The 24,693-nt window shown below is 37.4% G+C and overlaps 1 protein-coding gene across 2 annotated transcripts in view; it reads right to left on the bottom strand.

Moving 5' to 3' along the window:
• SP2353 overlaps positions 1 to 24,693 on the bottom strand; it is a 741,117-nt gene that overhangs the window by 465,267 nt on the left and 251,157 nt on the right. The window contains exon 3 of one of the 2 annotated variants that reach the window (XM_065231886.1): positions 18,017 to 18,049. The exons of the other annotated variant lie outside the window; for it this stretch is intronic. Coding sequence (XP_065087958.1) covers positions 18,017 to 18,049 — 33 coding nt within the window. The remainder of the gene's footprint in view (positions 1 to 18,016; positions 18,050 to 24,693) is intronic. 2 annotated transcript variants of the gene reach the window in all.

The following is a 24,693-nucleotide window of genomic DNA, read 5'->3' on the forward strand; positions in this document are numbered from 1 at the left end:
AGCAGTACATGGGTGACCTGCCAATGAACCGAGTAGATCTAACCTACCCTTTCTACAACAAAGGGGTGGCATTTTTGTGGAACGGTGTACCTGAAGCCAACATATCAACGACCCGTGCGAAGTCCTATATTTGCGTATTTGTGTGCCAAGCAACCAAAGCAATTCATATGGAGTTAGAAGGATCCCTGACTTCAGTTGCTTTCATCGCTGCGCTACAAAGGTTTGCGTCCCGACGAGAAATGTGTGCCAAGCTAATATCCGACAATGCGACAAATTTGGTGGGGGCAAACAACAACCTAAAGGAACTGCACGACCTCTTCAACTCGCAGCCCTTCCAATGGAAACTACAAGAATTCGTCGATGAAAAGACCATTAAGTTGATCTACATCCCTCCTCGTGCGTCATCATTTGGAGGTTTGTGGGAGGTTGGAGTCAAATCGCTGAAGTACCATTTAAGTCGAACCCTTCGTGAAGCGATACTGACTTGCGAGGAAATGACCACAGTGTCGACGAGAATAGAGGCAATATTAAATTCCAGATCACTATGTTTATTACCAGACAACCCTACCGATTATAACGCTCAGCTGCCTGGTCATTTCTTGACCTTCCGTCCACTTAACGCAATTGCTGAACCCGATTTGACAGATGAAAATATGCACACCCTGTTTGTTGCGGCTGTTGAATTACACCGCTTACAGCTTCAAAGCTGTAAATTTATTTCTCGTTATCGCTAGTACTAAACAATAATAATTTGAGACTTACATTTCAGTGTTGTATACGGTAATTCAACTGGTTATAGTGTTTTAACTAGCACTGTGTGACTCGTTCTCAATCTGCATAGAGGTTATACAGTGGAATACATGTTTAAATACAATTTTCCAAATAATATATAATTCCGCTATCAATGAAGTAAATTTACCTTCACGATCCAATAAATATAAATACACACATGTACGTAATTTATAACTTTAGCAATACTTAAATTAAATTTTAGTTTATTGAAAACCTGCGCGTTATCTGTAGCTATTGTTGTTCGCTTGTAAACAATCCCTGGTATTCTATAAGAGTTATACAAATATGTCTATTCTGTTGACGTTCATGTAACTTGTCACTTCGTCGAGGGAGTGCACGGTTGCACAATATTCTGAGACGACCCAGTGGTCGTCACAACACTGTTCCGATGGAATCGAACCACGCAATACGTTCAGCATTTTTGGAGCAGATCGAACGTGCGTTACATCAATCAACTCCAAAAACGACTGAAATGGCACACTAAGGTTCCAGTGACAGCAGGACAGCTAGCGGTAGTACGAAAAGACAATGTTCCTCCTCAACAATGCTTACTGGGGCGAAATGAACAAAATTGAGAACAGCCCGAGGTGTCTACAGGTAATCGGTTTCACACGACTTAGCATGCTGCCGACCAACCGCAAGAATCAAGCAACTTGAACCACCAAAAGTGAAGGCGTAATCCCGAGAAATTTCGATAAGTCAACAGTCCCGATGGTAAGAAGGTATTGAAAGTTCCATTTCAACGGGGAGGGGGGGGGGGGTGTACAAGACGCAACCAACTAGTCCCAAGAGAGTCGACATATTTCCAGCTTATACTTAGAAATCCCTAATCTTTGACATAAAGGATGAGACGTAAACAAACATGTCATGTAAAATTAAGTGCTCTGAACTGAAAAGTTCGAAAGTACGTTTGATTGAGCTACATTTTGCGTCTATTATGACTCAATTTTATGTCAAAATTGACGCTCTTATATGTCAGTCTCAGAGCACCTAAGTTTACATGAAATTTTCTAAGTGTGTACACACTTAGAAATAAATACTTTTTCACAAGACGTAATCCATATTGGACGTAAAACATGGAACGTTAACAAACATTTCATGTAAATTTTAGTGTTTTCAATCCAAAAAATAAGCAACTTGACGAATATAACGTTTGATTGAATTGATTTTCTCTTGCGTATGTCTCGGGGAACGAAATTTACATGACTTTTCCGTAGTGTGTACATACTTACAAATAACTAACTTAAAAACGTGACGGAATCCATCTTTGACATAAAAGATGAGACGTAATTATGACTCAATTTTATGTCAAAATAGACGCTCGTATATGTCACTCTCAGAGCACCTAAATTTACATTAATTTTTCTAAGTGTGTATATTATCTAGGGAAATTACCATTCTGCAATTTCTTGCTTAAAAAACTTCGCTCAAATTAGTTGGCGAAAAAACTACTGAAAATGATTCGAGAAAAATAAAGTGTTTCAATTTACGCGAGAAAAACCAAGTCCCCTACATCTATCCGGGAAGCAGTTACATATCAAAAAATAAGTCACTTATCACCAACTTTACATGATCTATAATGTAACATTGTAGGATATATGACAATCCATTTATGAGCACCATATTGAATATAAATTTAGACTACTTTTTCGAACTATTCAGGGTTTGAAAGATAAAAAAATCTTACAACCAAACTATGACAAATTTTTGGGGTCCTGGACGTAGACAATTTTTGAAAATACCAAATAATATAAAATGATTTACACAGTTTGAAAAAGTACACACTACAAAAAAGACATGTAAATTTCAGTTCCCTGAGACCGACACATGCAAGCGGCCCTTTTGACATAAGAATCAGTTGAAAAGGACGAGAAAATCAATTAAATCAAACGGACTTTTCGTCGAGTTGCATATGTTTCAGTTTCAAGACACTTAATTTTACATGCCATGTTTGTTTACGTTCCATGATTTACGTCAAAGCTGAATTTCATCTCGTGTAACAGTAGTAGGTAATTTCTAAGTGTGTAGTGTAGATTTCTCCCAAGTAACATTTTAAGTTTTATGAAATACTACAAAGCAACTATAAAACAAATTCATAAAACCCTGGTCAAGGCTATTTTGTCATTAATGCATCCACCATAACCTCATTAAGACTAGAATATGTCTAGTTGGCCCACCCTGGAGAAGGTTCTGAAGGGTGTATTCTCGAAGCTCTTCAAGATTGATTTACTGCAAAAGGTTGTATGACGAACGCGTTGAGCACCATTTGAAAGCTACAATAAAAGCTATTTAGCAACAATAAAAACCCTTTCCGAGCCGTTTCCCCTAGCCACATGCTAGGAAAGCATTAATCAAGATAGAAAAGGATTTATGAATCCGATCTTTTCAAAATAATTAAAATAGAAACTGATAATACAAAAATCTTGTTGAATATCCAAATTTATTACAATAGTTCTCATTAAGTGGCCTAGTTTTAAGTGCCATATCAAATTTTATGTGAAATGTACGTGAAAACATCGAAAAAATTAAGTCCACCCTCGTAAAACGTCGATTTGACCAATTATTTAAAATTGTAAAAAAAATATATTCTTCAGATCGAGCTTGGCCGAGATTTGTTTTTATTATTTTCGCATTTAAATGTTTGCTCATTGCTAAATTTACCAAAATATAGTTATATCTAAGGAAATGTTGATTGAAAATTGAAGATTGTAAAAACAAGCTAACTAATTGTAACATGGCGGTGGCATAAAAGTTGATTTTCATGGGTCATTTGTGAAAAAGTTGTTTTGCTTTCAAGAATTCCTTAACAAATTCATAAGGTTTTAAAATGGCTTTTATGAAGAAAACTTGCAGGCTGAATTGTATTTATCTAAAATCATTTTGCTTGATCCTAACCCGTGCAGATTTATGGCAGCATTTATGGAGGCAAAGTTGCCTGCAAAAAGTTAAACGTCAAAGTTTGTTTATCTTTCGATAGTTGCGCTGTGAGAACCAGGATTCTTCCAGACGGTTTTCTCCAGATGGATTGGGAGCAGTTACTAGCTTTTCGAACAGCTGCAAGCGCAATCGTTCCTGAAAAAGATCCCCTTCTTCCGGATGGTTACAGAAGTGCAGCATCCAATGATGCAGAGATGTACGGTTGAATGAAATTTTCGAAGAGTCTTTCGCCGAATAAAATCACTGCGTTGGATCGGAAACCAGCTGATCTACGCTAACTAACAGATTCAGTGGTTTGCTGTCGGTTGTTATTTCGATTGTCATCGCAAGATCTGGAGAAGGCTGGTATGTTTTTCAATTTTAGACAATGTTTTATGAGTTCGAGGGCCCCGCTCACTTTACTCTTGTCCGACAGATGGTCAGTCGTTGGTGGTGTGCTGGTTCTTCTAAAGAAGTAAATTTATCTGAAATTGACTTGATTTTTTCATCCTACTTCGTCTATCCTTCGAGATTTCCTTGTCATTAATTTGGCAAAAAACTTTACGCCGACTACGAAGCCTCAGAAAAACGTGTAACGGCAAATTTGCAATGGCACAACTTAGCCATTTCTTAATGAATTTCAAAAACTGTGGTACCTTTAGAATTCCTAGGGTTTCTAGATGATTTTGATTGCAAAAAACTTGAAAATAGAGTCGTCTACTTTTTTAAAAAGCGAAAAGAGTTGTTACACGTGTGTTTGTAGGGTTTTGCAAGTGGCGCAAGATCTGTAATTTAGATTAATGTGCATAAATGTTCACAATTAGCCAGAATACAGTCATGGTTCCTATATATGGATCCTGGAGACAACGGAACGGTCCTCAAAAAATTCGGAACATCCGTAAAAATGGTCAATCCATGATCCTGATCCTAGACCTCTGCGGTTTTTTTGAAAACATTAGGAACTGTGATACAAAAAAATATTTGGGGTCGTGACATAAACATGTACCTGGATGACTGTCCTCCGGAAGATCCGGAACATCCGTAAAAGTGGACCATCGATGAAACTGATCCTAGAGCTCCGTGCTTTTTTAACATTAGGATCTGTGATATAAGAATGAATTTGGGTCATGGACCCAGATGGCCATGGGACCGTCCTCCGGAAGATCCGGAACATCCGTAAAAGTAGTAAATGCACGATCCTGATCCTAGAGCTCCGCGTTTTTTATAAACATTAGGAACTGTGATGATAGAAAGAATTTGGGCTTGTGACATAAACATGAACATGGATGTCCATAGGACCGTCCTCCGGATGATCCGGAGCATCCGTAGAAGTGATCAATCCATGAAACTGATCCTAGAGCTACGCGTTTTTTTTTACATTAGGATCTGTGATATAATAATGAATTTGGGTCATGGACCTTGATGGCCAGCGGAAGATCCGGAACATCCGTAAAAGTGGTAAATCCACTCTACTGATCCTAGAGCTCCGTGGTTTTCTTGAAAACATTAGGAACTGTGATGATAGAAAGAATTTGGGGTTGTGACATAAACATGAACCTGGATGTCCATAGGACCATCCTCCGGAAGATCCGGAACATCCGTGAAAGTGGTCAATCAATGAAAATGATCCTAGAGCTCCGCAGGTTTTGAAAAAAAAAACACTAAGAACTGAGATGATATAATGAATTTGGGGTCGTGACATAAACATGGACCTTGATGGGTATGGGACCGTCCTCCGAAAGATCCGGAACATCCGTGAAAGTGGAAAATTCACGAAACTGATCCTAAAGCTCCGTGGTTTTCTTGAAAACGTTAGGAACTGCGATATTAGAATGAATTTGGGATCGTGACATAAACATGGACCCAGATGGCCATCGGACCGTCCTTCGCAAGATCCGAAAATTCCGTAAAAGTGGTCATTGTATGAAACTGACCCTAGAGCTCCACGGTTTTTTTTTTCGAAATCACTTGGAACTGTCATATATAAATTTATTTGCTGCCGTGCCATAAACATGTACCTAGAAGGCCATGGGACCATCCTCCGCAAGATCTAGAACATCTTTAAAAATGGTCAATCCTTGAAACTGATCCTAGAGTTCTACGGTTTTTTCGAAAGCATGTGGAACTGCGATATAAGAAAGAATTCGGGGTCATGACATAAACACGCCCAGGGCTGAAAGTCTCCTTAATAAAGATAAAAAAAAAACACGGACCTGGATGGCCATAGGACCGTCCTCCGGAAGATACGGAACATCCGTAAAAGTGATCCAGAGGTTTCTTATATCACAGTGTTTAAAAAAGAACTGCAGAGCTCTAGGATCAGTTTCACAGTATGATAAATTTACGGATGTTCCGGATCTTTTGGAGGACAGTCTCATGGCCATCCTGATCCATGTTTATGTAACGACCCGGAATTCTATCTTAAATCGCAGTTAAAAGAGTTTTCGAATAAAAAACCACAGTTTTGTCACAGTTTCATCGATGATCCACTTTTACGGATGATCAGGATCTTCTGGAGGACGTTCCAATGGCCATCCAGGTTCATGTTGATGTTTCGACCCTAAATTCTTTCATATATTACAGTTAGAAGTGTTTTCAACAAAACTACGGAGATCTAGAAACAGTATCATGGATGGACCATTTTTACGGATCTTCCGGAGGACTGTCCCATGGTCATTCGGTTCCATGTTTATGTTAAGACTCCAAATTCATTCTAATATCACAGTTCCACGGTTTTTCGTTCTTGGATCAATTTTATGGCTTACAATCGGGCTAAGGCCTTGTTATCCTCTGCTTTCCGAAGAAGTCGTATCCACTCTACTCGATCCATGGCCAGACTTCGCCAGCCTCGTAGTCTGCGAAGGGTTCGCAGGTCGCCTTCTACTTGGTCGATCCACCTTGCCCGCTGGGCGCCTCTTCTTCTTGTTCCTGTTGGGGTGCTTTCGAGAACCATTTTCACTGCGTCGTCGTGTGACATTCTTACGACATGCCCAGCCTACCGTAGTCGCCCAATTTTTGGAATGTGAACGATGGATGGTTCTCCCAACAGCTGGTGCAATTCTTGGTTCATTCGCTTCCTTCACGTTCCGTCATCCAAGGGCGCGTTTGTCCTCCACGAGCATAGTAACGGTCTCGTGGCTGCAGACAACCACCGGTCTAATCAGCGTCTTTTAGATAGTCAACTTTGTGGCGAATTTTATTCGACCAAAGTAGGCACGATTCCCTGCCATAATGCGTCTTAGAAATTCTCTGCTGGTATCATTTTCGACGGTCACCAGTGAGCCCAAATACACGAACTCATCGACCACCTCGATTTCGTCACCGTCAATCTGAACTCGGGGTGGGAGGCTAACATTGTCTTCCCTAGAAGCTCTTCCTTTCATGTATTTTGTGTTTAATGCGTTGATGGCAAGTCCAATCCACCTAGCTTCAGCCTTCAGTCTGATGTACGTTTCCGCCTTCGCCTCAAAGTGCCATGATGTCGATGTCATCGGCGAAGTCAAGAAGCTGGATGGACTTCCTGAAAATCGTGCCACTCGTGTTTATCCCTGCTTTTCTGATCACACATTCTAATGCAATGTTGAATAGCAGACACGAAAGTCCATCACCTTGCCGTAACCCCCTTCGAGATTCAAAGGGACTCGAGAGTGTCCCCGATACTCGAACAACGCACATCACTCGATCCATCGTTGCCTTGACCAATCGCGTCAGTTTATCTGGAAATCCGTACTCGTGCATAATCTGCCATAGCTGATCACGATTGATTGTGTAGTATGCGGATTTGAAATCGATGAACAAATGATGTGTAAGCAAGTTGTATTTGTGGCATTTCTGCAGAACCTGCCGAATCGCGAATATGAACCCATGAATCCCTGCTGGTATTGCCCAAGAAATCTCTTGCAAATGGTGACAGGCGGTGGCGTATAATTTGGGAGAGTACCTTGTAAGCGGCGCTCAGCAGTGTGATCGCGCGGTAGTTGCAGCAATCCAACTTGTCACCCTTTTTGTAGATTGGGCATACAACACCTTGCTTCACTCCTCCGGTAATATCCCCTCCTACCAAATCTTGGCAATCACCCAGTGCAGCGCTCTAGCCAGTGCTTCACCACCGTATTTTAATAGCTCACTTGGTTGTTGATCTACACCAGTTGCTTTGTTGTTCTTCAGTCAACCGATCTCCTCCTCAACTTCTTGAAGATCAGGGGCCAGTAGCCTGTCGTCTTCTGCACGTGCTCCAAGGTCTGTTGCCGTGCCACCTTCGTTTTCTGCTGCATCACCGTTGAGGTGCTCGTCATTGTAATGCTTCCACCTCTCAATTTTATGGAGTGACCATTTTACGGATGTTGTTGATCTTCCGGACGACGGTCCCATGGCTATCTATCATGTTTAAGTCACGATCACAAATTCATTCTTATATCACAGTTCCTAATGTTTTCGGAAAAAAAAACCATGCAGCTCTAGGATCAGTTCCATACATTGACCACTTTTACGGATTTTTTGGATCTTCCGGAGGACGTTCCGATGGCCATCTGGGTCCATGTTTATGTCACGATCCCAAAATCATTCTAATATCACAGTTCCTAACGTTTTCAAGAAAACCACGGAGCTCTAGGATCAGTTTCGTTAATTTTCCACTTTCATGAATGTTCCGGATCTTTCGGAGGACGGTCCCATGGACATCCAGGTTCATGTTTATGTCACAAGCCTAAATTCTTTCTAATATCGCAGTTCCTAATGTTTTCAAGAAAACCACGGAGCTCTAGGATCAGGAGAGTGGATTTACCACTTTTACGGATGTTCCAGATCTTCCGCTGGATGGCCATCTTGGTCCATGACCCAAATTCATTCTTATATCATAGATCCTAATGTTAAAAAAACGCGTAGCTCTAGGATCAGTTTCATGGATTGATCACTTCTACGGATGCTCCGGATCATCCGGAGGACGGTCCTATGGACATCCATGTTCATGTTTATGTCACAAGCCCAGATTCTTTCTATCATCACAGTTCCTAATGTTTATAAAAAAACGTGGAGCTCTAGGATCAGGATCGTGCATTTACTACTTTTACGGATATTCCGGATCTTCCGGAGGACGGTCCCATGGCCATCTGGGTCCATGACCCAAATTCATTCTTATATCACAGATCCTAATATTAAAAAAAAACACGGAGCTCTAGGATCAGTTTCATGGATTGTCCACTTTTACGGATGTTCCGGATCTTCCAGAGGACGGTCCCATGGCCATCCAGGTACATGTTTATGTCACGACCCCAAATATTTGCTTATATCACAGTTCCTAATGTTTTCAAAAAAACCGCAGAGCTCTAGGATCAGGATCATGGATTGACCATTTTTACGGATGTTCCGAATTTTTCGAGGACCGTTCCGTTGTCTCCAGGATCCATATATAGGAACCGTGACTGTATTCTGGCTAATTGTGAACATTTGTGCCCATTAATCTAAATTACAGATCTTGCGCCACTTGCAAAACCCTACAGACACACCTTTCAAAAAAACGTGTAACAACTCTTTTCGCTTTTTAAAAAAGTAGACGACTCTATTTTCAAGTTTTTTGCAATCAAAATCATCTAGAAACCCTAGGAATTCTAAAGGTACCACAGTTTTTGAAATTCATTAAGAAATGGCTAAGTTGTGCCATTGCAAATTTGCCGTTACACGTTTTTCGGAGGCATCGTATTCGGAGTGTTAACTATGAGGAATTATCTTTTAAGCTCAATTTGTAAACAAAGTAATTGGGGAGTTAATGATGCACTTTAAAAAGGCTTAAAAGCAACAATAAATGCTTTTTTCTCTAATGCAAAACCTAATTGTTGTATAGTTGCTTTTATAATGATAGAACACGTTTATAAAGTATTTCATCATGACATTAATAAACAATTGCTTATGACGTTTATGCTTGAATTACAGTACAGCTTTAAGGAGGGATTGATAACTGTTTTAAATTTATTTTTAAAAGAAGGCAGTTTTTGACTTTCTTGCCAGACTATGAAAGGTTTTTAAAACAACAAAAAGCTGAATTTCTAAGCAGGAATGTTTTACACTTTAAAATGCTATATTTAAACTAAATGGATTGTTCATTGCCGTTATAAAACCATCATAAATCAGAGTGGATGCTAAATGGTTACTGAATTGTTACTTGGGCTGTTACTACGATGCACATAAAGGGAGCGTCATATGTCATACAATTTACATAATTGATGACGTAAATTTATGACTCATATCATGAGATATTCCATAAATTATATGCAACCGTCCACCTTTGTAAGCAATATTTCTTGCAAGTTGCATGTTTACGTGAAAAGGAAGTTAACATGCATGGATATTTACATCACCAGTAAATTTCAGAATGTTAATGCGGCTACAGTTGCCGCAAGGGGTGGGGTGGTCAAGAATCCCACAAAATGTGTCTAAGTAGGTTAGGAACAGCCTCTGCATTTTTTTGATCATATTAAATACCGTACCATTTGGAGATAGACTTTCGAATTCACCGATGGAAAAGCATTAAACTTGATATACTATATGATAAATTATTATTGGTAACGTTAAGTGGCGTATAGTGGCGGCCAAGAGTTTTCGATCGGCACAGTAACTGGACACATTCGGTCGCTGCCGGTGGTAGTGTTAGTTTCGTGTCCTCGGTCCAGCACGTGGATTATAACAGATGACGGATGACGTCGGTGGTGGCGGCGAGATACCGATTTCAAAACGACACAAGGGGATTTTGGCCACTGTTCGGAGTAAGGGTATGCAGATGATCGAAGTAGGCCACGCTGCGAAAATGACGTGTTTTTATTTTACTGCGTCGTTTTCGTTCAAGTTAAAATGTTATAAATTTACAATTTAATTTTTTAAAAGTGTTAATTTGAAAGTACAGAAGTGATGTTGAAAAGTGCATTAAGTGAAAAATTTCAAATTCTTATCCGTTACATGTGGTGCCGACTGTTCTAACCTACCCGTAGTTATGCCGCGGATACACTAGGATGACAAACTATGAGCATGAGCATGATTTTTTATAATAATTAGAAGCGCTATACAACAACTATACAAGTGTGACCATGGATGTGCTCACAATTTATTATAAAAATAATGCTCATGTTCATAGTTTGACATACAAGTGTATCCACGGCATTACGCTCAGTTCAGTTTATTTACCTTTTCATTTCTCTGTTCTCGATAGGAAATATCCATCTAATTCAAGACGATTATTTCAATACGCGTCAATTAAGTATTGCACTACTGCTTGATTGAAAGTTTCAGTACATTATCAAATGGTGTATATTTGCATCGATAATGTATTGGAGCGGGGCTCATCATGTGTGAAAATAGCTTCGAACTGCTTGCGTCCTTGAAATGGGCTATTGTAGCTGCGGTAGAGCTGTCACCTTCTAGCTCCCGGGTTCAAGCTTATTGCATTCATAAGAAATGATTGCAGGCAGATTTTATCCATAATGCCACTGCCAGACAGTGGGAGTTAGGCCAAGGGCGAATCTTTATTCTAATCTACGATTCCACATACTACTAATAACCTCCTATGGATCAGAATGGATTGTGCATATGTTTAGGATCAAAAAACATTTTCAAGCGCAAAGGAGCAACCGGATCGAGCTGATAACGTTTCATAATTCCAAAATCTGAAGACTGTTTTGAATAACATGTTTAGGTAATGGGCAGCAACAACGGACAGATAAACTACTTACAGCTTCTATTTATATGCTCGATATAACAATTGCCAGTAACGCTGGCTGGGCGTATCCTATGGCTTCCCGAGCAAAATTTGAGATCAAATTGAAATCGAATTTTGCTGTTATGATGTAACCTATTTTGAATACTCCAGTTGATATCATTTTGGTTGACTTAACGGTTAACACAGCAAAAATGAGAGCAGAATTTTACACTGTTGAATCAAACGGAAAACTAATCCTGCTTTCAATAAAATCAATTTGATTTCTAATTTTGCATTCATAATGTTACTGAATACGGACCTGGTGTAAATGGTTAGCATCCATGCTTCTCCTGCTGAAAGACTTGAGCTTAAATCTCACCCCGGGCAAGTTTCGAATGACCTAAAATGTGTTAAACAAAACAAATAAACAATAATCGTTAGCTCAACGACATATGAACTTAAATTAACTTTTAAACAAGACGTTAACAGCAGAACTTCAAGTTAAGTTGCTTTCATTTAAAAAGGCTTGACTGCATAATGAAAGCACAATATGATATCAGACTTATGTCTCGACAATTGAAATCAAAACAAGTTTTCATTATGATAGGAACTGCAAACTTTAATATCGATTTGCTATCATTTTGTTAACCGACTTTGCTCGGGTTACCCTCCCTACTAACAAAAATCCACCCTTCCCGTGACACTTATGAGGGGTCGTAGAGTTCTCTGCATCTCTCTTGAGTAAGTGTCGGACTAACATTCCTCGCCGTTCCCCACCAGATGCAAGAACGTGGCCAGGACAGCTCTGGTCTGTTGGAGGGAGACACATCCTTTATCTAAGAAGTAGTAATTAATCACAAATTACTATCTAACAGCAACGGATGAAGGTGGGTCTCCTTCTTAACAACAGTTTGGAGCTTGTGCCACCTACGACATTGTGCAACCTGGTTTATGCTATGCTGTTAGGAGTAAGGGTATGCGATATATCAAGTTATTCCGTTTATTTCGCTTCGAAACGGAATTCGCGGAATATTTTTAAGTTGTTTCGCTTGATTTGTTTGGTTCGCTTCGTTAGCTCAAGCAGATTTCGAGTTTAATTTTTCCGTGTTGACGGAATGCAAAGGAATTCTGCCAAATTTCGTCTATTCACAACAGGCCTGGCCAACGTTCTTAAACCACGGGCCAAATGTAAGAATCTATATCAACTGCGGTCCAGAATTTTTTAAATATCACATTAATAATAAACAATTAATTAATAATTAATATCACAATATCTGATTTGAGACTAAAGTAATCAAATTACATAATTTAAAAAAATACAACTCTTGGATTTACAGGATTTACTGATATTATAAAAAATGTGTATATTGTTCCTGGTATACTAAAATTACATAAGCTAACAGAAACCAAACCTTCGAAAATATTTAAGTATGTTAATTTATCACTGACCGACCAATTGAGGTTTCTATGTGGTTTCCACATTTTTACAAAATCCAAAGTTTTGTTACATTTAATAAGCATTAAAAATTGCTAAACTAAATAAAGAAAAAAAAGGAACGATCTTCAGCAATGTTTCCAAATAAGTGTTTTTTATTAATGCTTGTTATTTTTTATGATAAGGAGCTGAGTGATTTAACGAGAAACTTGAAAATTTAGGCTGCCGAACAAACAATTTTCGCTACATACTATCTTTTACAGGCATAAAATAGCTGTATAAGCCATTGCCATAAGCTAATCTGCAGCTGAAATTGTTAGTTGGGTGCTATTCAACACTCATTGCAGAACACTGTTACCGAAATCCGCAAATACGATTCCAAACTTTCGTCCGACAAAGATCCCGAAATAACCCACGGGCCGAATGCGAAGGCTTTTTCTAAGCTCGTTGCCGGCCACGGCCCGGATGCGTTGTTCAGACATGATTTACAATATCCCAATTTAATTTTAAACGGAGAAGTTATATATATTGGAAATCAGTGAACTACAGACGACTACATAAAGATGTCCACCCTGTGTTATTGTATTCCTGTATATTCCTTACATTCGTTTCAATGCTTCGCTCGCCTCTTCGCTTCGCTTTCACTATGGAATCAGCCTTAGATGCTGCACATTTATGAGATTCTGCATGGAGAACTGAATTGGTTTATGATCACAGTTGCCCAAGCAGCTGCTTTACGAGAAGGCACCAAACGTCAATCAATTACGTAAACTCCTGCGTTGTTGGATTCAAGCCAAGAGGCAAGATAATATAGATATATTTGAAAATGGTGATGGATCTTTAGACGGAATTTGTCACCAGGACGAAGGGGTGATTAGACTGAAAATTTAATAGTAGTTTATTTTTCATCATGGTTTGTTCTGGTATAAGATTATAATATGCTTAAAAAAAGAAGGCGAAATTATGTAGATGGTCATCCATTATGCCAAAAATCTTTGCTACAATATGTCTCGAAAGAACCAACCGTGTTTCAAAGATGAAAATGTCTTCAGATAATTATTTTTGAAACTCAAAAGAACTGCTCATGTTTTAGAGCGAGAGATATCTGCTTTGAAAAATCATAGGCTAAACATTCCTCAGCTAAAAATGATCCTACATGTGAGATTTCGAAAACTTGCCAAGTCCTTGAGCTTGCATCATTTTCTATGCCCATAATCTATTAATTTATCAAAATTCCTAAACCATGAAAAGATTTCCAAGTCGGAGATTTCAAAATTACGAAAAAAAAGTCAAAGATCATTTTTTTTTTGATCATTGAATAAGATCTTGATTTTTTTTTTATGCTGATTGGTGTACATTATTCAAGTTCTTAAATCAACATTTTGTAATGCAGGGGAATTAGCTCTGATGTTGGCCTATGGATCTAATATTAGTCCCATCACTAAAAACCACTATTTATCAATTTTATCTAGATAAAAGCGTCATTGGGACGGTACTAATGGAAATTTTTGATCGTTATTGAAAATGTTGTCGATTGGCCAATTGTATGGGCCCTAATTAGAGGCATTTATGCCAACATTACATCCATTTCCCCTATTCAATATCTTAAAAGAGAGGCAAGAATCTTTAGAAATCATCAAAGATCCAAAGCTATGAAAATTGTTCCAATAAAGTCAACTACTTTTCAAAATACGCCCTTATGACCCATTTGAACTAATGACTTTCAGTCCAATAACCCATTTGGCCTAAAGGTATTCGGTCTAATGACATAGCTACACCTTTGAAAATAGAATAAAATATTTCTTAATATAATCGAAAATATTAAAGTATTTCAAGGAAATAATTAAAGAAATCATGAATATACAGCTTTTTATGCTGAACAATGCACAGTGAGAGAGGAAAAATACATGGAAATTGAGTTTTCCGCAAAATCTACTGGTTGTAGCGTTTTGATGTCTTCGAAAGAATTGTTGGTAATAAAAGTCATTAGGGTGATTCAGTTTTAGGGTAACTCAAAAATCTAACTCTTCAGGGAAATTTTTGGGATTTTTTTTTCTTCAGAGTTGTAGAAGATGCAAAACCAAGCAACTTTGTCGAAGACGTCAAATTTTCATCTCATCATCTACGCAGTCTACGAACTGAAACAACTAAAAGGTTGGGGTGATTCATGAAAAAAGCATTTTTTTGAGCATAACCTTTTTTGCTTTGTATTTAGAGAAATTTAGTCTTAAAAACACTTTTAGAACTTTAAAAAACACACATTTTGATCACCTCATTATGACGTTTGGGCCACTGAATCAAAAGATATAGTCATTTTAAGGTTTTAAACAAGTATTTTTCAAACTAATATAACTTTAAAACGCGCGAGCCAATTGCAAATCTATTGAAAGTAATGGAAAGAAGATATTTGGTTCTATGTTTGCTGAAAAAATGGTAGGGGTATCATTTTTTTAACTTCAGATATTTGAATTAGAAAATTGTCATTTTTTAAGGAAAATACATGAACATGAATAAAAGTGGCAATAACCGGCCATTCCTCCTAAAAACTGCTAAAAGCTATTGTAAAATAATAGTGACAACTAATCTAAGCTGTTTGCTCACAAAAAATGTTTTGACAACTCGTTCTGAGCTGAAATTTTGGATACAAACAAATTAATGGGAATTAGTTGCTGTGATTGAGCAATTATTTAATGTTTTAAATAATATTATACGTTTAAAAGTTATATTAGTTTGAAAAATACTTGTTTCAAACCTTAAAATAACTATATCTTTTGATTCATTGGTCCAAACATCATAATTAGGTGATCAAAATGTGTGTTTTTTAAAGTTCTAAAAGTGTTTTGAAGACTAATTAATTAATTAATTTATCTTTATTAGGGAGGCTTTCATCCTGGGGCTGGTTCCCCTCCATTTTGAAGACTAGTTTTCTCTAAATGCAAAGCAAAAAAGGTTATGGTCAAAAAACAGTTTTTTCGTGATTCACCCTAACCTTCTAGTTGTTTCAGTTCGTAGACTGCGTAGATGATGAGATAAAAATTTGACGTCTTCGACAAAGTTGCTTGGTTTTGCATCTTCTACAACTTTGAAAAAGTAAAAAAAAGTTCCCAAGTTCCCTGAAGAGTTAGATTTTTGAAGTCACCCTAAAACTGAATCACCCTAATGACTGATCCAATGAAAACATGCGCTTTTTTATTACCAACAATTCTTTCGAAGACATCAAAACGCTATAACCAGTAGATTTTGCAGAAAACCCAATTTCCATGTATTTTTCCGCTCTGGACCACTGTGCAATGTTAGTTATACAAATATTGTTTTATAAGTCAAAGTCAAGATATTGAAAATATCAAAAAAATATTTTGGAATATACAGCAAAGAGCCTTCCTGGTTTAAGCCATTATATTGCAATAGAAGGCACTTGACAGCTGTAGTAGACCCCTGCTCCTAGATTTTTCATGCAGAAAAATATGTCATGAAGAGCTTAAAATTTTGGAATGATTGTGATTGCGGTGAAACTAGCAAACTATGATCAAAGGGAAAATTTGCAGTAATCAGACGGAGCATTCAAAGATTTACTAAAAAATACCCACAAAAAATTTATGTTCCACTATCGAAAAATCTGTTCAAAGTGAAAGGCGAAGCAAAATTTAATTCTAAACATAAAAATGCAATACACTTTTTTCTTTGATGACGGTAGTAAACATTTCAAAGGACGCGTGAACCCAATGTTGTTTACCAACAAAAGCAAAATTAGCGCATCTTTAACTGATACGTGAACACGGCGAAAAGTTGAGGATGTGTCACTTTGAGGGGAATAAATACAAGGCGCATAGTATTGGACGATATTGTTGGTGTCATACGTTGGAAGCAATTAAATTAAGGCGTTACGTTCTGCATTTACGGGATAAACTATAAAAAATGACGAATTTTCAAGAGATGAACAAATCGGAGATTCGATAAAAATGGATCAATTTACGATCATAGATTTAATTGCATCGGAGAAAATATTGCAAAAAACAATAAACAATAAACAATAAACAATAAACAATAAACAATAAACAATAAACAATAAACAATAAACAATAAACAATAAACAATAAACAATAAACAATAAACAATAAACGATGAGCAATAAACAATAAACAATAAACAATAAACAATAAACAATTAACAATAAACAATAAACAATAAACAATAAACAATAAACAATAAACAATAAACAATAAACAATAAACAATAAACAATAAACAATAAACAATAAACAATAAACAATAAACAATAAACAATAAACAATAAACAATAAACAATAAACAATAAACAATAAACAATAAACAATAAACAATAAACAATAAACAATAAACAATAAACAATAAACGATGAACAATAAACAATAAACAATAAACAATAAACAATAAACAATAAACAATAAACAATAAACAATAAACAATAAACAATAAACAATAAACAATAAACAATAAACAATAAACAATAAACAATAAACAATAAACAATAAACAATAAACAATAAACAATAAACAATAAACAATAAACAATAAACAATAAACAATAAACAATAAACAATAAACAATAAACAATAAACAATAAACAATAAACAATAAACAATAAACAATAAACAATAAAAAATAAACAAATAACAATAAACAATAAACAATGAACAATAAACAATAAACAATAAACAATAAACAATGAACGATGAACAATAAACAATGAACAATAAACAATGAACAATAAACAATAAAGAATAGCCTTCATTCGATGAGTCCATGCTTCTTCAATAAATCCAAACACGAATGAAAATTGTACTCCTTTATATCAGGATTACAGCATGATGATCCGAATAATCCAGCAGAAGCATTTGTTTACATCTCACTGATTTCATCGGTAATTCGAGGCCATTCAACCGACCCAAATCCCCGGAGACACATTTGCCGTAAGAAAACCCAATTTCCTCCCTTTATTGGAAGCAATCATCATTTACCGCAGATTTGCACACATCATTTACCACATTAGCTCTCATGAATATATATCCCATTCAAGCATCAGCCATTCAATCATTCCGACTTTGACTTTCGCGCTGCAATTCCGCACCTTGCTCCCCCCCGTCACCCGTTGCACACCTGCCTCTGCGACAAGGAATAAGGAAGATCAGCAAAGAGCAAAAATGACACTCACCTGCACTCGGCTTTTCGCAGTGGTGGCAGTCATCTGAAACAGAAGAAAATAGAAAAGAGAAGCTGCCAACTGCCATATTTCCGTAAGCGTTAAGGTGGAACAGCCCCGTTTTTTTTCTTTCCAAAACCACCCGAGAATGAGATCTTTTGAAGCGGCTCTTATTGTTTAAGAAGGATCATCACCGGTGGGTGGTGCTGCTGCCGTGATGGCAAAGAACAAAGATGGCCCACGATTCTTGAATCTATATTCGTCTAGCTGAGAGACTGTGCGCTTCTTCGCGGCTGGGAGGCAAGTGAATTTGAATATTCCGACTGAAGCTACATAGCCATCATCCACTACCGCCGTCGTTGCCGTCGCTCGGTCCTTAAGTAATGGGGGAAAAAAGCAGAAAAATCAAGAGAGAACTCGAAACGCACCCTCTTGTTCCCGTGCAGTTGCTTTTTTTCCGTATTTTCCCATCTACAATGAAAATTTTATAGTTCATTGAATTTTTATCGTTCAATACCGTGAAGAGGGGATGGCATCTTGAGATTTTTTTTCCAGTTGTACAAAAGTAGGAACTGAACACTGAAAGGAATCAAGTGGGTCGAGTCTGTCGGTAAGTTCTTTTATTTTTAGTGTTGATAGTGACGGGAGGAAGAGGTAAGAGGAAGGCGTTCAACGAAACTGGTCGGAGTGGGAGGGGGTTTGAAACGCGCAGTAATACGCTTTGCTCTTGTCGAGCAAAGACTTTTTGTCTGCAACCCTTTTAGTGTCGTTGTATCAATTTTTGAATGAAGTGATTATTTTACAAAGTCCATAAACAAGACAGAGGAGAGAGCATTTGAATGGTTGTAAAAATATCAATTCAGTTGGAAAAAAAGCCAACGTGCATTAATGTCATCGACTTCCCACTGTGTCTGCCGATTGTCAATGCGGACAAAAGGAAGTCGATGCAAAGGTAAAATCCGCTATCAATAGCTGTTTCGATTTGATTGCTTTCAATAGGAATAAATCCTTCGAAGATATTTGAATACAACCCAAACTCGTATCGTGAAGGGTTTCATGAAACGATATATCGATGTTACCATAGAATGTTTATTCTATTGAGAGTTTATCAATCAACTGTTAGTCGCCAACATCTTAGGTAATACGTTTGTGCACTTCAACGGTTATTAATAGAAAGCTTTCTTTTATTTTGCTATTATTACCATCGTATATTGTGACCTGGAAGCCTTGGAATATATAAACCCTTAAAAATCGTCGACCGCACCAGGAATCAAATCTTATTCAGAGAGTGAGTCACTTTTACTGATTCGAAAGAAGAAATTTCTAAAAGCGTAAATTACTCTAGCGCTGAGTGACCTACGCCTACAACTGAGTAAAATTTACTCACTCTCTGAGCACTCGGCAGACAAACGATGTCTGCAGTTAAATTTTCTACGTTTCTCTTACTTAAGCATTTTGATGAGCATTCTAAGCCCAACATTGTTTCAGTATTATAGAATATAGAAAAAAAGGAAAGTAAAGAAAAATACATCGAGTGGTACTGGCTCGTCTATCTGAACTGTTCATCGTCTGGCCCGATGAACGATGATCCAAGTCTTGCTAGTGCATGAGCTCTTTCACTTCCTTCAATCCCGGAATGACCAGGAACCCAATATAAGTTGACTTGATTATGACACGACAATTTTTGAAGTGATTGAACACACTCCCAGACATGTTTTGATGGACATGTCACCGACTTTAAAGCATTTAGAGCAGCATGACTGTCGGACATGACGCATATATTTGAACTCTTATAGTTTCTACGCAAACATATAATGGAACACTCTAAAATTGCTTGGATTTCAGCTTTGAACACAGTTGGCCATCTGCCCATAGGAACCGATATTTCTATCCCTGGGCCAGTTACTCCTGCTCCCACTTGATTGTTCAATCTTGAACCATCTGTATGAAAAACAATCGATCCTGGACGAAGAACCGGGCCACCAAATTACCATGAATTACACCCAGGGTCAAATACTTGAAAAAGTCGATTGAAATTGTATCTTTTCTCCATTCAGTCTTCGTTGTTCCTTATTAGAGAGTTGATACTAACAGGTTTTAGAATCCTAATATGCCCTCTAAGGTCTCCTTCAAAGAGTTTCACTGACATTGTAATCCTTAGAGCACACTTTTCGGCTTCTAATTGTACAAATTGAGGCAATGGTATCATATAAAGCAAAGCATCCAATGCCTTCGATGGTGTACTTCTCATTGCACCTGTTATTGAGAGAGTTGCTAACCTTTGGAGTTTTTCTAACTTTCTCTGAGCTCTTGCTTAGTTAGGACATATGCTCCATATGCTTAGTTAGGACAATCAATTCAAAATGAATGTTGCTTCATGGTGAGTGAATTTATTGCTGAATTCTTCACCATAAAATAAGTCTTGTTCATCTGAAGAACTTTACCAAAGACGGGAACCTTCTATCTAGTCAAGATGATAAGATAGAACAAACAATGAATAAATAATATCACACTAGCGCTGCCTGGTGACTGAATTCTGAACTAAACTCTTTACCATAAAATAGGCGCTGGTGGTGTAGTGGTAAGCGTGATTACCTCTCACTCCAAAGGGCCTGGGTTCAATCCCAGTCGGCACCATCGGGATTTTCTGAGGCATGACATCTCTGATCAGGGGAAGTAAAGCCGTTGGTCTCCGGTCCCATGAGTTGATGGGTCGATAGATAGGGTCTAGGTGTGGGAGTTGTCTTCCTGGCGTCGGTAGTATTGCTACTCAGTACGGAAAACAAGATCGACGGAAAACAATTCGAAGAAAAATTAAATAAAATAGGTCTTGTCCATTTGAACAATTTTGTCGAAGACGGGGCAAACAATTAATAATGATTGTCACTCTATCACCACCTGGTGAGTGAATTCTGAACTTAACAACATTCTTTCAGATAGACTTTGTCAATCTGAATAACTTTGTTGGATATAGGAACCTTCCATATGATCAAGTTCTCTATACAGCGTTATGTTAGGTGTATTTAAGCCATCTAGTGATTAAATTATGTCATCACTATCCATAGTAATGAAGATCTTGTATTTTTAAATATCGTTGCAGGAGGAAGTATCATGCTCTATAGTTTGAATCTTGTGACAAACATTTCTAATATCAACATATGCTACTTCATGGGTAGAATTTTACAATGATCCCTCCTCCTTAAAAAAAAGACTAATGATTTAAACCATTGAAATTACGAAAGTATTCCAATAAATATGTTTTCAAGTAAAAAGACTTATCAACATCTAACCCCCTTAAGTACTCATCTCCTAGGTAAAAAGTATTCAGCTAAAAACCCAATATCATTACTTCATTGTGTTTTCAAGTTTTCTGAAGTTGATTTCAACTAAAATTACAGTGCTACAGAGGCCGCCCTAGGTAAGGAAGGATAAGTAAAACCCATCTACAATTTAAAAAAAAATGCAGCCTTTTAAAATTACCTAGGGTCAAACTGACCCCAAAGTACAGACAAAGGGTTAATAACGAGTTAGGGATATCACTCAGATTGTTTGTGGAATCATGTATACGTTTGGGTTATCATTCATGTATGATTTCTATTAATTAGGTGTTTTCATCGACTACAACATTGCTAATTAGTTCATGTATTTATAATTAAAATTAAATGAAAATCAATTTCTGAAGAAAATTGCAATTTGAATTACTAATTTTTATTTTGTAGAAAATGATTGAAAAATTTTCCGTTTGCATTTTTCCAGATAAACCATATTAACAATATTATCCATTCATGCTTTTTCCATACATTGCAATGGCGACCCCTAAAAATATTGCTTCACGCACCATCTAGCGTTGAAAAGGTCAGCAACAATCACTCAATTACAATCGAGTGGCGCAAATATAGGCACTTGTGTGTGTGTGTATTCCCTCTAACCCCCACTGGCCGGCAGTGTTATTATGGAAGAACTCTCTCTACAATGTCGCATTTATGGTCATTGTAGACAGCTTTAGTCCGGGAGTTAGAAGGTGATAGCTCTATTGCAGATCCAGCAACCCATTTCAGAATGTCTGGAGAGTCACGCCGAGGTTACTTTCACTCACAATAAGCCCCGCATGTATGCATCACTGTTATCAAATGGATATTGGTGATACATACACACTTCCAGGTTTGAAAATATTCTTTTCAACCCTGGCATGTATTTAGTGTAATTTTGATATTTATTTTTTTTTTAATGAATGGAAAGCTCTCACCATATTCTGCTCTTCAGCCGTCGTTATTTGCTTCTTTTGGAAGCCCTTGGACTTTTTCTCTAACGCTTCGTATTTCATTCCGTGCTTCACCGGCAATTTCCTTCCGTAGACCGTCCTTGGTTGGTTGGTTCTAATATGATTCCGCCTTTTTTGGTCGGTTTGAATTGCCATGGTGATCTGGGACGAGGCTCACGTCCAAATTCACTGGTTCATCGAGCGCTCCGTTTGCGAAAGGAGAATGAAAGAAATACGAAAGGGATCAGTTTCAAGAAGTGACAGTTTCATCAGATTCCCCAACTAACCATACTCAAGCAAAGTAAGAATATACAAGCTATATTGCGACTATATGGTTACTTGGGTACTCATATGGCCGTCAGAATGGTTCATCGGTTGCGAAGTGAAGTATTTCTGAAAGTGATGTGTAATATTTCTCAATGTTTTGAATTTATCCTAACGTTACCTCAATGTTATATCACAGACAAGCAGACACAACACATTGAACATTTATAATTGTAAACCCTACCGCCATCTGTCGTATATACTTTGATGTGCAATACACTCAACAGATGGTTGTAGTGTGTTAACGTCAAACGCTAGGGAATGTGCACCACAAATGGCAGTACTACCAACTAAGAAACATTTAAATTGACCGTTAAAAACGGTTTTGATGAACGTTTTAAGAGTGTTATGTCTTCTTTCTGTGACCATACCTTCACTATCGCAACTTCGGGTAATCTGCGAAAGTACTTGCATTTTTCTCAGGCACTTTTGATCTAACTGCAATTACTCTCTCATACTCGAAATGTGCCACGACCAAATAGGCACAACGACGCCCTATACGCTCTCTGACCAAAGCGCAGGGGAGAGGCGCAAATATAGGCACTTATTACAAAAGTAAAATTCAAATGATTTTCAAATATTACATTTCGTATATTACATTAAAATTTGTCTGGCGTGTCACTATTGTCATCAAATACAATAATAAACTGAAATACATTAATTTCAAATATAATACAAATATTTATTTGGTTTACCACTCGTGGAAATAAACAAATACATTGGTAGGCTTTTTGGCCACAGAGGCGCTTTCATCGCTTAAAATCGCTTCACCAGCTAAGCAAGAGAGTGGATCATATTGTTAATATAATATATTTTAGTTTTTCTTAAAACGCAAAATTCATTCCTTACAACATCTTCTCAGACTAAATGGTATAGTGTAGAGAACTTCTTCAGCCTAATCCTACATATTGGGCCTATTGAGCGGAAAACATCACATACATGTACACAGCTAAAAAAAAGTAATGTAAATTTCCGTTACTATGATGCACATAAATGGAGCGTCATAAATCATACAAATTTACATTATAAATCGTGTAAATTTATGAGACATGTCATGCAATATTCCATTTATTGTATGCAACTTTCCACCTTTGTTTGCAACATTTCTTGCAAGCTGCTAGTTTACGTGAAAAGGAAGTTTACATGCATGAATGTTTGCATGCATGGATGTTTACATCACCAGTAAAATTCAGATTTTTTTAGTGTGTATGACGAGTAGTTTTATGGTTGCTACAATACTTTAGATCAAAAACTACAAGATAATGTCTTATAGAGTGGAAAGTATGGAAGTTTAAACCCAGTTTTAAAATAAAAGAAGCACTCCATGCAAATCAATTTTTCAATTCCATTTTTGCCTTCATTCGTAGGACGAAGAAAATCAAAAGGCGTTTTAATGCGCTAGGACGGAATTGAAACTCGTAGGCTTTGAAAACTCTCAACTATGTATCAGAGAAGCAATGCGGACAGCATACAGGGTGCGTGACGAATTTTTGCAGTAAATGGCATATTTGAGAAAAAATACACCAGTTAGTTATTCTACCAATGAATTTTGTGCGATTTATTTTCTTTCGCAACATATGGAAGTTGTAAGTAAATTTATTCAAAAAAATTGCCTTCCCTTTCGACGACTGTAGTTAGACGCTTCCGGAAACTGCAGTATGCACGTTTTAAAATGTTTCGATCCATAGATGTCATCACTGCCTTGATTTTAGCTTTTAGCGACTTAAGTGTGGTGTGAGGGGTTCTATTGGTATCCCGTTGGACGACGCCCTATACAAAATAATCCAACGGATTGATATCGGGACTGCTTGGGGGCCAAATTTATTCCTCCCAAATTTACGAAATATTTTCCGTAAGCCATTTCTGTGCTTTATTAGCAGTATGAGCAGGTGCTCCGTCTTATCACTTTCCCAAGCCTTTTTTAATATTATACACTGTTCTTTCAGACACATTTACCGACCGAATTATTTCTTCCATGCATAATCCGGCGCGCAACAAAGCGACAACGGCTGACAGATTGCTCTCTTGTTTCGACATCTTTACGTTTACTCAACATTGTTTGTTTAAATCTTACACCTAACAGTATAAGCTATCCAGTGCTGCC

This window comes from Ochlerotatus camptorhynchus, unplaced genomic scaffold (assembly GCF_037179485.1).
Source record: "Ochlerotatus camptorhynchus isolate MF236.1 unplaced genomic scaffold, CSIRO-AGI_Acam_v1.1 ptg000035l, whole genome shotgun sequence".
Taxonomy (NCBI): Eukaryota; Metazoa; Arthropoda; class Insecta; order Diptera; family Culicidae; genus Ochlerotatus; species Ochlerotatus camptorhynchus.